This window comes from Numida meleagris, chromosome 2 (assembly GCF_002078875.1).
Source record: "Numida meleagris isolate 19003 breed g44 Domestic line chromosome 2, NumMel1.0, whole genome shotgun sequence".
In the NCBI taxonomy this organism is placed as follows: Eukaryota; Metazoa; Chordata; class Aves; order Galliformes; family Numididae; genus Numida; species Numida meleagris.
Genome location: NC_034410.1, coordinates 98710531 through 98725699, shown reverse-complemented (window position 1 = coordinate 98725699; position 15169 = coordinate 98710531). Strand labels below are relative to the sequence as shown.

At 39.1% G+C, this 15169-nt stretch overlaps 1 protein-coding gene across 6 annotated transcripts in view; it reads right to left on the bottom strand.

The window, feature by feature from the left end:
• The window catches only part of EPB41L3 (erythrocyte membrane protein band 4.1 like 3), a 93981-nt gene that overhangs the window by 62425 nt on the left and 16387 nt on the right, over positions 1-15169 (bottom strand). For all 6 annotated transcript variants that reach the window (XM_021386824.1, XM_021386822.1, XM_021386818.1 and 3 more), the window contains exon 2: positions 3660-3859. In XM_021386824.1, coding sequence (XP_021242499.1) covers positions 3660-3848 — 189 coding nt within the window. In that variant the 5' untranslated portion in view covers positions 3849-3859. The remainder of the gene's footprint in view (positions 1-3659; positions 3860-15169) is intronic.

Below are 15169 nucleotides of genomic sequence, written 5' to 3'. Positions count from 1 at the left end.
ATCTCAACAGGAATGCACTAATACCTAAGCTAGAGCTTTAAAAACATATATTTAAAAAATCTTTCAGTTATCTCACTACAGTAGAAAAAAATAACAGTTCTGGCTCTGAATGATTTCTATGTAAGAAGAAACAAGCATCACTGGAAATAATATAAATTAATCCTTCATCTGTTTCCATTCACTGCATGTAATAAGCCTTCATAAGAGAAGAGCAAATCCATCGAAAGGCTTTAATCTGCTTTGAGACCAAAACAACCTTGCATCATATAAGCAGCAACAACAGCATGTCACTAAATCACAGAGAACTTTCCCCAAGAGATTTCATCCAAACAAGCTGTAAGCTTTCAGAGCTTGGTCAGAGCACTAGCTCCCACCGAAGCAAAGATGCAACTGTGGCCCCATGCTCCTCCTTTCCCTACGCAAGGGAGGACAGAGCAAAGGTCTCCTGGGTATTCCTGAGTGAGGAGATAAAAAGAAATCAGGACAAGGAAGACACAGAGTGGAACAAAGAAGCTGCTTTAAAAATCCACCAGCTGGCGCTTCCCCTGTCTATCTGCAGACCTAGAGGACTTTCTCCTCCCAGCACTTGGATGTCCAGACATCAAGGTCCTTGCATGCCTCAAAGGCTGGCAGTAGATGAAGGTGCGGTGTATGTCACAAGATTAGCTGTTTGCCGGGGTTTTAATGCTCACCATGGCCATGACAAAGAGGGAGAGCGTCTCCAGGCTCCGAACAAGACTTGAGGCCAAGCCACCTCTCTACAACCACCAGGGCCAGCTGGCAAGCAGTTGGGCCTATGCACCATGAGGAAAACAAAGCTCAAGATGTCTCCTTCTTGGGACCCAGCACTGATGGGAAGAGGCATTCTGATGACTTCTGCATGTTTTCTTAAGGAAATCTACCACAGAAGATACACTTGCACATCTGCAGGTGCAAAAGTCATTCCAGGGCTGGAAGAACTATGCCATCATTGCATGTGGCTCACTGGATTTCTCATGTGAGAGTAAACTTCTTCCCAGCACCAAAAAAAACACTTAAATGAAAAAAAAAAAGGTGCATGGAATTAATCTTTTTAAAGAAGATAGGAAAACTGCTTGAAAGATAAATCCATAACAGCAAGGACATCCAGCAGCCTTTTACATTTCAGAAGCCTCTTCAGCCTGCAAACAACTTCTTTGAATCACTATGGACTGTTGATTATTCTCCTTCATGAAGACAGTTTGTAACTCAAGAGCACAGCAGACATTTGCTTATTTATAAACATATTTTTTAAAACCAAAATAGTATTGACATTATTTCGTTTGTTAGACTCCCACTGACATTAAGATCAGGAAATCTGTCTAGGTTAAAATCATACAATGGATTTTCTCTCATTTGTCTGGAGAACAAAACATGCCAAGAACTATTAGAGAAGATCTCATGAACTACACTGACATGTTCAGGCACTGAGGTACCTTCAGAGTGAATTAAGCTTCTTCTTCCTAAAGAAGCCTGACATCGTGTTATTTAGGAAAAAAAAAGTGGCCAGTGAAAATCCCACGTACTCAGTGGATTATTCTGAACTCTGCAAACATAACTGCATTCTTCCCTGGAATTGTGTTCACCCCTGCAACAGACCACATTTCTACAGCATTTTCAGTGCTACACACTAAATTCTAGTGCAGCACAAATTGCTTCAGGGTTTGCATTTTTTGAACATAAGCTTTTCATCTTTATTTACAGTAATGTATCTTTCTACAACAAAGTATGCTTATCCCCTTCTGAAGCTGGAATTCTCTCAGACATCAAGCCATGTGGAGTCACAGGATTCAGCAGTAATGATCTTGGATGCTTTACAGCTTCTGACTCGGGTACAAAGTGATATTACCAAGCTTGCACGATGCATGAATCCCATCTATTTATGATAGTTGCTCAGAAATGTTAGCATCCAACATGTGTGATGCATTCTGCCTCTTCAAGTAGACAGAAAGGGAGGAAGATGGTACGATTACATTATCGTATCTGATAGAAAGAATTTATGTCCGTAGTAACTGCTAATCCCACTGTGAAGAAGCCTTTTTGTTTTCACGAAAATGTTCTCTCTCATGTGCATGGTATGAAAACAAGAAGACACTGTCATGGATCAGTAACTTCAATCTTTCTTCCCACGATTCTCTTATACAAGTGATAATAAAAACCACAAGCTTACTCCATACTGATCCCACAGCGGAGGAACAACTGACAGCAAGACAGAAAATGATGTCCATTAATCCCACAATTCCTGGCTTTTTAATGAACCCACTGCCAATAATTCTGTTGGTCAGTACTGCTTTTAAATGGTTTGGAAGAAAAAAAAAAAAAGATAATACTTATGCCTAGGCCTGGCAGAACTGAATTTTACATTAATGACCTGCTTGTGTAGTGCACTTCTCTCCTGGAAAGCAGCTCTGTCTCTTTTCCCCAGACTAACTACAGGTAACTTCTGACTTATTTCAGAGACTGAAATTCTCCCAGCTCATAATTGGCAGATGTGGAAACAAAAGCAGAAAGGTCTTTGGTGGGGAAGGAGAGAGGCTGATCAGAGTTTCTATCACTGATAGAAATGGTTAGGAACCAAAAAATTGGCTGACCATCAATAGTAATAAATATCAGAAATCCTGTCCTGCCACGTCTATACCTTGGGATGAAGGAAGTCAGACATCTCTGTTAATTTGGTCCCAGGAGCACTTGTTCTCCCAAGAACTTAGGTATGCATCTCTAAATCTGGGTGATATTAAAGGCTTTACTTGTATATGAAATAGCTTATACTCATTTTTTTTTTCCCTCACCAACAGCAAGTTTGGGCTGCAGTTCTGCAGAAAAAGGATTAAAACCTAAAAGCACAGACAGCCTCAAGCAGCTTCTGGGGGAACACTCACAATGATGTTAAGTAATGTCTTACCTCTGCTTGCTCCACCAGCACTGCCTCCCAACTAGATAAAATAACAAGACCTCACAAAGTACTTGATTTTTTTTTTTTTAAAGAACAGAGGAGGAGCGTGACTAGCTTATTCCACTCTCTGAAGGTGAACACCATCAGAGGGGGTCATAACCTTACGGATCTAAGGGATGTGATTTGCAGGTACCTCATTAATTTTTGTGTCACTTACCGATGAATAACAATGCTTGTTAATCCTATTGACTGGAAATTGTTAACAGGAAAAGAAAGCGGCAGCCACAAGTTTAATAAGTGCAACAAAGAACCAAATGGAAAAAAAATCATGTGATAGCTCTTCTAAAACCTATTACATGAAAAGTTAAAGCAATTATAACGCAGTCATTTCAGAACTACAAGAAGCTTAAGAGACCACAGATTCTTCATGGCTCACACATCAGACAAGCAAGCATGAAATCAGTTTTCAGCAGGTGTCAAAGGAAAAATGAACTCTGAAAATATTTTCAGCTTCTTAAAAGTTGGCACTGTTTGCAACATAATGCAAATGTAAGATGGAAAACATTTCTCACTTTGTTAGTAAGACCGGCCCAAAGAAGCACACTGAAGGCAGAAAAATGTGAACTTCCAGACATCCTTCATGAAGGTTATTACGCTTAAATGCAGAAGACCAGCCAGTGAAAAATCTATAACATCACACCAAACGGGCTCACTATTTCCCAGGAGCGATAGCGCACAGCTCCCTTACCTGCTCCTTCCTCACCGGTGTGCTGTGTGCTGCCACAGCTGAGAACTGCTCGAGTGCGTTTTGGTGCTCTTCGCTCAGCTGCTGCTGCTCCTGCGGTGGGACTTCCGCCGCCCCCGATGGCGCAGGGGCTTCTTGCTGGTCCTGCTCTTTGTCCTTGGACTCAGAATCTGATCCCGACTCTGTAGTCATGGTTGGTTATTCTGGAAAACAAGGTGAGCAGATTGACTGAGTGTGATCATGCAGCCATTCATTTGTAAGCTGTGATCTGAAAAAGAGCACGGTGCCATAATATCTTATTCTATTCATTCTTTTCTATTCATTACAATATACAGACAATGTTACGGGAATTACATTGAAGTTAAATGCAGAAGTGCCATTCCACCTAGTTCATAATTCACTAAAGAGAGTAACACACTGAAAAAAGCTGGTGATACTTAGTGCCTTAATTCCAATGCAGCTCACTGTAGTTACGTTCAGTCTTTTGTTCTTTACATTTAAGTCAACAGGGCTTGAACTCTTCAACACCTGCACTGCTTTTGGAAACAGACTCAAGTAGTTTTGACGTTTCTAGGCAATACAGACGCTGGAAACATTTGAAATGGGCCCACCAAGAGCAGTGCAAACATATCATGTCCTCGTGACCAACTCTGCCCATCCTGCTTGAATTCACCCACACTTCTGTCACTTCTGTTTCAGGAATGGAGTATCCAAAAAAAAAAAAAAAGTTAAATGCTTCCATTAACTCATTCTAAGAGATTAAAAAAAGAAAAATGAGTACATAGTTCTTCTTGGATATGAAATAACTTTGTCTGAACTTAGTACTGTCTGGAAGCAAATCAAAATATTAGCAATATTCATTCAAAATCTTGATTTTTGAAATGAAATAGCCTCATTACAAACACGTGCTCGGCACTCGATTCTTAAACAATATTAAAGCAAAACACAAGTTTAAAAACTACTGCAATTCCACATGAAAACAAGAATTTGAAAAAGCAGACAGCGTCAGTTCAGGAAACAGCATATTTGGATTTTTGTTACTTGTACAAGTCCATGATAACTAAAAATGTATTTGAGCACTTCACTTTTAGGCAACTGAAAACCAAATCAGCCTGCTGCAATCTATTTCTGTTCGTCATCACCCTGTAAACCTGGTAACCATAGCTACTGGGTAATTACATGCAGTTTCATAGAATATACATCTGCTAATTCATCTACTTTGAAGTCACTATCAGTTCTTAACTTACACTACAATGTTTACTAGGAGAAACAGACTTGCTGAACAGGATTCCTTTCTGATGCTGTTAGAATGATTAATAAGCTGCACTGCTTGACAGAAAACATTGTAAATGAGGTCAATTTGTATTTTCAGACTCACTTATGTACTGTGTCCTCTCAAGGCTAAGGTCTCCAGTGAGCACAGTTCTCCATACAGCAAATTCACAGCATTCAGCTCGTGTTCAGTTTTTGCAGTATGCATGAGGTGGGTGCATGGTGCTACCTGCTGCACACCAACACTTACAAGAAGCACAAAACATGCAATGTATACAGTAGATTTATTTTTCAGGGCACATTTTCAAAGTCCTAATGTATGACACAATTAAGAATACATCAGATGTCTACACTTAAACTGGCACACCTGTACAAAAAAACACCCTTTAGAAATGAATTACTTAAACAGCTGTCTTCAGCACCTACAAAAAACAGTTAACTATCCACTGCCTTGTATCATGTGGCAGCCTGGAAGGTATCCATCTAATCCAACTCTGGATGTATACATCTGAGATGGTCACTTTAAACTCACCACATACTCAGAGAAGAAAAACAGACATTTCAGAGCGTGATTCATCCGACCTATTTTAGATGTCTGCTTTAAGCCGAGATAAATCACTTTCTAGTGCTATTTTGTTCTACTTGCTACAAAGGAAGCTTAGGCAAGTTCCTCACATGTAGAGCAAACAAACTCATTCTCCATTTTCAATTCTATTAAGCCGCCGTTTTTGTATGCTTTAAAAATTAAACTACAGAATAATGTTAATCTCTGAGTTTTGTTTTCCCATCTGTCAGCTCGACATGTAACAAACTATTCTTCATCTGATGCTATCATGGTTGGCTTGCTTTTAAAGCACTCAGGTCTCCTCAAACGTCAGAAGTTCATTCTCCCACCTCCAGACCATGTTCTGCACAAGTGCAAGAAAACATTATATGCAAATTAATCAAATAATTAACTCAGTAACAACAAACTATGCATTTGATTTTCTTTTCCAGAAATGTTGAACTAGCAAGTAACAAAAAGCTAACTTACAGCTACCAAATCAATACAAAATCAGTCATCAATACAGATGACAAACAGAAAGTATAAATGCATGGAGGTGTTAGCTCAAAGTCTTCTTTTTCCTCTTGATATTACGTGTAGTTAGAGCACTGTAACAGAAAAGAACTATCAGAGTTGCTGCTTTAAAACACCATCAACAGCAGTATCTTCAGGCACTGATCTACATAGGAGCAGACACCTTGCCACCTGACACAAATTAAAATTCTGCCTTTCTTCACTTTTTACCACAGTGCCTCTAGAAGCTCTTTTTTTTTCACCCTACATAGCTTCTTTCCTAATAAAGATATTTGTTCCTGGATTTTAGAGAGCTAGGAAACATATCCATTTAAATTAGTCCCATTAAATTCAACTCCTTGCAGCACAAACTGAAAATAAGCTTTACTTCACGTCCCAGTCACAATTCTACATCTCAAGGAACAAAGAATCCAGTTCCTCAGTTTTTCTGGGACATTTCTGCCTGAAACGGACCTTTGCAATTCTATGAGCTGCTCTGAGGGACGGGTTTTCACTCCAGACACATGCGAGTCCTAGTTTGCTCTAAGACTGCTTTGTTAGAAAACTTCTGGTGCATTATCAAATCTTGTAGCATTAAATGATTCCCTGGATACAGTATTCCTGTCATTAGTCAGCCACCAGATGGATTTAATTAACCCAAGGTTACCCATTTCCAAACATCTTCTCTATTTCCCTACACACACTAGTATGTTTAGCAACAAATACTGAGAACAAAACACTATTAATTTCACACTGTTATCTTACAGATGTAAATAGAAGCAAAGCAAACACATTTTTAAAGCAATTTCTATGAATTCATCAGATTTTTAAGATGTGCCTCATTCCATCTAGCACAGGCTAAAAATAAGCTCCTGCAAGACAGAAAAACATTTCTTTCTTTTAGTGCGAAGCAATAGGTTGTTTTGCCTTCCTCAGAATACATCTGTAAAAACTTTTCAAGCATTTCTTTATTATTATTATTATTTTTATAAATGGCATAACAATCTTCATAGGAAGAAGCAGGTACTTACTGGAAGAAATAACAGTAATCTTAAGAAATCTAGTAATATAAATATATCCCTATTTTTGTTTTTCTGAATTTCCTATATCTAGTTATATACCGAAATCATGACTTCTAATGTGAATTCCAATACAGGAAGAAAAACATCACTGAAGTCCCTTAAACTTATTCTGTTGCCAGCACAAGCCCTGTATCAAATTCCTCTTTCCAGCCAACAGAAAACAAACTAATGAAAAGAAACTAAGAATACTACCTTACACAAATGAGGTAATACTACGCGACCCAGATGTGTTCTCGGATATCTAAGTTTTGGCTTACAATCCCATACTCAAAGATTCCAAAAGATTAGACTAGTCCAAACATAATACAGATGCTGCTAAATGCTGGATACTCTAGGTCTGAAGTAAATTTGGGTACAAAGTTCAGTGCGAATGAAAATCAACTTTTTATTGTTTAAAGAAAAACTATGCCAAGAACTAGCTTAATTCAACCTTAAAAACTAAGTTTAAAATGGATATACTTTCAGTAATGTAAAGGTTTAAAATTAAGCATTTCAGAGCATCGCAAATCAATAATCAAGGAAATATTAACATATGATCAAGGTATGAAAAACACTTTCAAAAAACCACACGGCATACTTGAAAGCAATTTTATGAGATCAAATTACAGATAAAGTATCTTTTCATTCCCTTTCACTAAGTAAATACAATTCATCTGGATTGCTAAACCTGCAAACCATTTGAGCAGAGCTTGCACCCTTCCAACAAACCCAGTCATTATTTTCTAGAGCTATCAATATATTGCCATTTGAGACAGTACCACTGCCATTACCATTTACTAGTCGTACTGAAAAACGGTTCTTCATATGGGAACCAAAACCATGTTCACCTCTACCAATAATTCTCTCACCAGATCAAGCCCAGGCTATGTCCTGGTGAACAAAAAGTTTGATGCAAGCCAGCAGTGCACTTGCAGCCCAGAAGGCCAGCTGTATCCTGGGCTGCATCAGAACAGGGGTGACCAGCGGGGCAAGGGAGGTGAATATTCCCCTCTACTCTGCCCTTGTAAGGCCCCATCTGGAGTACTGCATCCATGTCTGGGGCCCCCATCATGAAAAAAAACTGTGGATCTGCTGGAGAGGGTCCAGAGGAGAGCCATGAAGATGATCAGAGGGTTTGGAGCACCTCTCCCATGCCATACTATGATTCTGTGATTCTTTGTCATCTGGTTCCCTCCATTAAATGAGAGTTGCAATCTACAGCATAAATCCATATATTTAACAAGTCATTTTACTTCTTGCCTCCCATTCTTAAGAGTGCAGATCTCCTGTGTCACTCATACATTGAGCAACTGAATTCACAGCCAATTTACAGCAGAGTTTGTGGTTTAATTTACCCTGAAGTCATTAATAAATCTTTATTTATTTGCAGTAGGGTGTATTTATATATATCTGATATACTAAGTAAACTGAAATCACATTACAAAAGAAATTGCAAATTAACTTCAAAACAAATCAAGATACAGTGACTAAACAAAATTGAACAAGTATAATTAAATGAACTATACATAGCCACTAACTATTTCCTGTATTACAAAGACTAATGATTTACACTTAAATGCTTCTTTGATCTAATTAATTCTCTTTGTGGAAAGTTCTTTAATTATAATTTATGAAAAGTACAATAAATCACTGAAAAGGTCCAACTTTGGAAGTTACATAATATAATAATGATTCCTTATTTTAAAAATAATGTTCTACATAATGAGAGACATATTTATACAATAACGATGAGATGCTGATGAGAAGACCATCTGGAGAAGAATACTGCCACTGAGAACAGTAACAGAAATGTCAATATATGATTTAAGAAAAGATTGTATGCCAGATTGTTGTCTGCTAAACCTCAAATATAAACTGTTTCCATGAAACTGCTTTAAGTATCATCAGGAAAAGGAGAATTTTTTTGATAGTCTTTAATTTTCATGAATTTTTTCCCTCATGCAGAGATGACATCTAGGCCACAAAAAGCCCAACAAAGACTGTCTGTAATGGCTCTGAGACTCCAGACCCCAGTACGTGCAGCCCCTATACTCAAAAACACATTGGTCCTATTTAAGAGCTTAAGATTACATCTTAAACATAACAAGATGATGAATGCATATAACCTAAACATATACACACATTAGAATCAGCACATGCAGTAAAGCACACATGCAAGACAAGAAAATCGAAAAGGTAATAACAAGAGAGACAAAAAGAAAATCAACAGAGAAAGCGGCTAGATGTAAGGAAATACCAGGATGAGCTCCAGTTGTGGCACTATGGATTTAAAAGGTATGGTGGCATAAGTCAGAGACCCAAAGCATTTGTGCAGATGAGACTTCAGGAAGAACAGGCAGAAATTAATAAAACAGCAAAGCTGGGTGGAGGTGTTACAAGATATAGCATGGCTTAAACTACTTGTCTGTCCTTCTTGGAAGGTGCATGATACAGATTTCTTTAAAGTTTCTTGAAGAAGTTAAAGAAGAAAAAAATGAGATAATATTTGAGTAAGGTGTCAGGTAATCAGGAGGAGACAGAGGAGACACCTGTGACCACCCAACATCTTTAAGAGAGGTCAAAAAGACTATGGCAGACTTGTCCATAAGGACCCAAAACTCCCACATCACGGGCATATGTGGACCTCTCTGCTCCCACATACAATAAGGTCTGATGAAAGAAAATGAAAAAAAAGTTCCTGGAGAGATCGTGCTCTTCTTACCCAGGGTGGAGATAGGAAGTGTCAGGAGCTTTTAAATGACAGGGAAAAAAACAACAACAAAAGGGACTGTACTCCAAAGCAGAACCAAGGACACAGGACTCATATGATGATCACAGAAGAGCACTATAGACACAGCAAACGATAAAGATTATATAAATACATTAAAAGGGAAAAACAGGTACCTTACTTAAATGTGGCACAGTAAAGGGTAAATTATTCAATGCCTCTTCACAGAGGCTACCTGAAATCAGATACTCAGCAGTTTCAACCTAACACAGAGGATATGCAAGTGCAGGCTGGAATAGGGAAAGAAGAGATTAAGACATCAGGACATTATGGGTTATCAAGTCATCAGAAAGCATTGAAAATGTCCCTACAGTGCTTCGGGAACTACCAGCAACCATCTCTAAACCATTAGCCACTACTTTGCAGATGCCAGACAGGCTAGATAAGATCTCAAATAAATGAAGAGACCTAACACAGCACCTGATCTTACAGAGGAAGGTAAGGACAGGAAAGTCGGTAAAAAAAACAATTTAACAGAAGAGAAGTTAGTGGAACACACCACTACAGGATTTCTAACCCTGTAAAAATAATGTGATTGGAAAAAAAATAAAGTCATTATGAATTTATCAAAATGTGATGTCAAACTGATGCACTGTCTCCCTTCCTCTCTCTGACAGGGCATCTGTCCCAGCTGATAAAAAGAAAGTGCAGAAAGTGGTGCAGATGACAGACTCTATCTTTAGCAAAGCTTTTAAACCAGTCCCCACATGACTTTTTCATGAACAAACCACAGAAATAGTTTAAATTATCTAAAAAAAAAAAAAAAAAAAAGGCTGAACAAGTGATTAAAAAAAACCACAGTCAAACCAAGTGCCATGAACACTTATCAGTAGTATGATGACAACCTGAGAGAATGCATCAGTTGAGGTATCGCAGCCTGTCCCAGAGCATTAATGAATGAATGGCAAGTATTCGAGCTGTGCTCAGCATTGCACCATGGGAGGCTGGGGTATACTACAGCAGTACTCAATAGACTTCAAGATCAGAAATACAGCTTGAGAAAAAAAAAAAAAACATATATAGGCTATATTCTGTAAGGATAACTGCAACAGGAATGGGGACATCAAAAGTGAAAAGCTATGAGGAATAACTGGCTAGGCATACGGGTCTGAAGTCACACAAGCAAGACCATTTTCCTTCTGAGACACACAACTGAGGCTATTCTGCCTTCTTCAACACCAGAGTGAAGTATATGGCACATAGTATTTCATTTGGGGCCTCATATTTTTTGAAATGTATGTATTAGTGTCAAGAAGAGAGTAGGAAGAATGGTAAGAGGTTTAGAAAACATGATGAGTGGAAAAAGGTTTAAGGAGCCGAATTTGCTTACTCTGGGAAAGTGAATAGAGAGAAAGGAACTGATAAGAGCCTTGCAATGCATACAAGCTTCTTGCAGACAGAAAGTAATCAAGAATTTGCTGACAGCAAGCAAGAACTTGATTGGCATCAAGTGGGATTTAGAGTAGACAACATACCAGCTATAACAGTCAAAAGAAGGCTGTCTGTAGCTGTAAGCAGTCACCACTGGAAACTTCACACAGATAAAGAGCAACATCAACATTCTTTGTTTGCAACCTTATAAAGCATAAGCAATTATATTTTGTTGATGTTGTTACTCTTTTCACCTGAGGTGGCAGCTCCAAATTCACAATATGCACATATCTCCTTCTGATTCAGAGCACTGGAAGAACAAGATGACATTTTTATTTCATTTTCCTTTTGTTTGTATGCATTAGTGAAACTATTCTGATCTGTTTTGTTCTCTCGATGGGTCGCTTCCACAACAGTAAAATCTAGGATGGCTGTGTCTTTCGTCTCTCCTATACAAGGTTTTCAAAAAGCATGACCAACACACACTTCTTCCTGAAGAAACCAGATCATCTTCTGGGAGCCACATCACCTAGAACACCCCAAGGCTACCCTGATTTTTGAACATCCTGCTGATTCAAGTGGTTTTCTCCATAGGAAGATAGAACTTTGCCAGAGGAACAAGGGAACTGATTCTGCAAGCAAACACCCACCAAACTCTCTGTAAAGACCTCCACTTCCCCCTGCACCCATAATTTGCTGAAATAATGGGAAACCATAGAGAGCTGATGTGAGAAAGGAGGAGATTCTGATCAGAGAATTCCATGTAAACACCCCCCAACTTCATCCCTCTCTCATTTCAATTAAAAATCCAAGCAAAAGGAAATACAGCAAAGCTGCTCACAGTGCTGTGATTACAACTGATTGATAAATACTACATTCAGCAACTTAAAAGGGCAAGAAAGAGCCCTCAATGCCACACTCTCATTTTCTGCAGAGAAGTGACTTTGATTACTTGGCTTACGTTTACATGAGGTTTTGACCTTTCTGAATTGCTCTGGAACAAAACATTCACATGGGGCCCCTAGCACATCATTCACCATTTAAAATTTGCAGTGAGTGCTACAGAGACTGTGTGTGCTTCAGGCATAGATCTTTAAAGTCCATATTTTCTCATAGGAAGCAGCAAAGAGAATCAATTCTGGATTTGAAAAAAATATATATATACATAAAGAGGTGCACAAGTTGCTGAGACAGGATAGGTGTGGTGGATTATCACTCTAACCTCAGGCAAAAATACTGTAGCACCTGTGAACACTATTCTGTTTCATACAGTATCTAACAAGGCTGTGCTCCCAGCCTCACATGAAGATAGGAATCAGAAAGGCAAGGTGCAGACCATCCAGCCCATCACCTCCATGGGCTACACACTCCATCCCACCAAGCACTTATCTTTTTACTTTAGATGATGGGAAAGCTCAAAAATAAAACAAGACAAAATGAACAAGCAAAAGATGAATTTAAAACATAAAGTGTTGTTTTTCTGGTTTCACGGACATTTTAGTAACTGGAATTCAGCAAAGAAACCAGTTTGTAGTGCTCTGTTCTGTGCAATGGCCCTGGAGCCCTAAAGGATTGCTCGCACCTGAACTAAGCCCTCATCAGCCTGTTACTTGCAAGAGTGGTGTGATATTATAAAATGTTTTTTTTTTCCCCAGTATTTCCTGCTCACCTGCCCAGAACTGAGCCTTTTTATTTTTTATAAGGTGACCATCAGTCATGGTGATGGGAAGAGTGCAAGAATGGCAATGGGAGAGACACACCCCACGGCAACCCTTGCTAGCACTGGGGAGCTGCAGTCTGTTTTCCAGCCGATTATGTGAACACAAGATTAAAATAACCAGAAAACCATCAAACTCAGGTAGACACAACAGGAACGAAGAAGTTATATAGGCAGCAAAAAAAAAATAAAACAGATGAGAAAAGCCTGAACCCACACTGTGCCCTCCCTAAATAAAGGCTGCTCTGTGTGTGCAGAACTCTGAGGCCCGGGGCCTACTGCCCTCCTCCTTCATTTGGCTCCACTTTTCCTCAAATACCACACTAATTTTTCATCCCGTTCTTCAGCTTTTGGTGACATTAAACAGGTCTACTGCAGAAAGGCTATATTACGAGGTATCACAGTGTGTTTAGCTGTAACAATTTTTGTTTTCCCAAAACAGATTATTCACTTCATATTTTGATTTTTAACGTAAAACACACCCTAGGACATCAAGTGATAAGCTTTCCAGTTGGGAGCACCATGTCAGGAAACTACTGGCTCCTCAAACAAACTAAAACCTTGCAAGTCTAAACAACCAAAGATGTGGCATCAGACAGTCAGCTTCTTATATCAGAACTCTGTATCAGAATTCTATATCAGAACTCACACTCCCTAGCTGCCTTATTTGTACAGACTACAGAACCACCATTTGTTTGGCAGAGGGGCTAGCCCATGACACCAATTTACACGGTCTCTGCAAAAACATCCTTCCAGCCCTTGCCAGACAACCCTGTGCTAAAATGCATTACAAAGTGTTCCCCTTGGCCCTCAAAAAATCTCAAGCGCAGATACCAGCAGTTCTCCCCACTGCCTGTGCACTGTCAAAAAGATAACTCCACCCGTTCAGCTTCCCCGAATCACCAGCTGTTGAACGATTTGTTGGATGTAAACCAAATCCTACAGATGGTGCGGTGGGAGTGCAGACTTCTAGGAACGAGTCGGTCAACATGGAGAAGTACGAATGACAAGAATATTTACGGTGGATCCAGGCATCTGCAGCGTGGAGCGATCTAACTTAAAACCACTGAGTAAGCGGGATTTTCTCCCAGCTTCGGTTACACTTCAGTTACGTGTTTTGGGACCATTTTAGTTGCGTGTTTCCAAAACACAAAGAGCTCACGCACATGTTTTTCCATGCACTGGAGTCATATCCTGAGGGCCCACTGCACGATGAACCCCATAGCTAATTAAAAGCAAGCATACTGTATCTTCACATTGTCCCAATAAAGTCAAAACCTTATACCGTCTGTGCAGCTGCTCTAAACCATGCAAATGTGAAGACCAGCACCCAATATATTCTGATAATGAAAACAGCTATCTTTAAAGAGGATTTAGCTCTATTCACCCATCAAACCCTAGAGCGCCATACACCCAGCTGTAATTACATTATGAACTCCTGACTCAATGTTATATTGGATTATGCTGCCTCTGAAGATGGACATCACCTGACATGGCCATTCTTTCTCAACATGTATGGCTGTCTTGGATTTAGGTATGTAGAAGAGATGGCATTTCAGAGAGAACAGAAGCAGCTGGGACAATGTGGACAGCCAGGTGGTTTGCAGTGCCTCACAACACAGTGATCAGAAAAAAATGGTGTAGGAAGAGAGAGAGAGCCGCTGGAAAGGAAGAAAATGGTACTGATGCAGCTTAGTCACAAAAGTGAGAGGGAGAATGAATGAACCAATTCTTACAACAGAAGAAGGAAAAAAATCTCTATAGCTTTTAGACGATTGGAGATTGAAAAAGATAAAAAAAAAAAAAGGAAAAAGTCACTAGAAATCATCTTAGGCTACTCAACAGAGACTGAGCATCTTAAAAAAGAAATTGATTCAATGTCAAGCTGATCATTTGAAACCAGAAAAGAAGGTAATTTAGTTAGATGCTGGTATTTCCTAATTCAGTAATACATGACTTTACAACATACATTATTTCCCTTCTCATTTCCTTTTTCTTTACATAGCTCTGGTTAATGTTTAACTGTGCTTTTAAGGTTAAAAAAAAAAACAAAAAACCTCAACTTGGTAGCTCCTATCTACCTTAATTTAAGGAAGAATCCTACAATTGCGAAATAAATGTCTGCCCTGTGTGCTGTGTTTCAAACTTGTCTCTTGTGCTAATCAGGAAAGTGCTCAAACCAGTGGAATAGGTACATAAACAGTGACTTTTTCCATCCTTCCTGCTGACTTTGTGTCGGAGCCAATG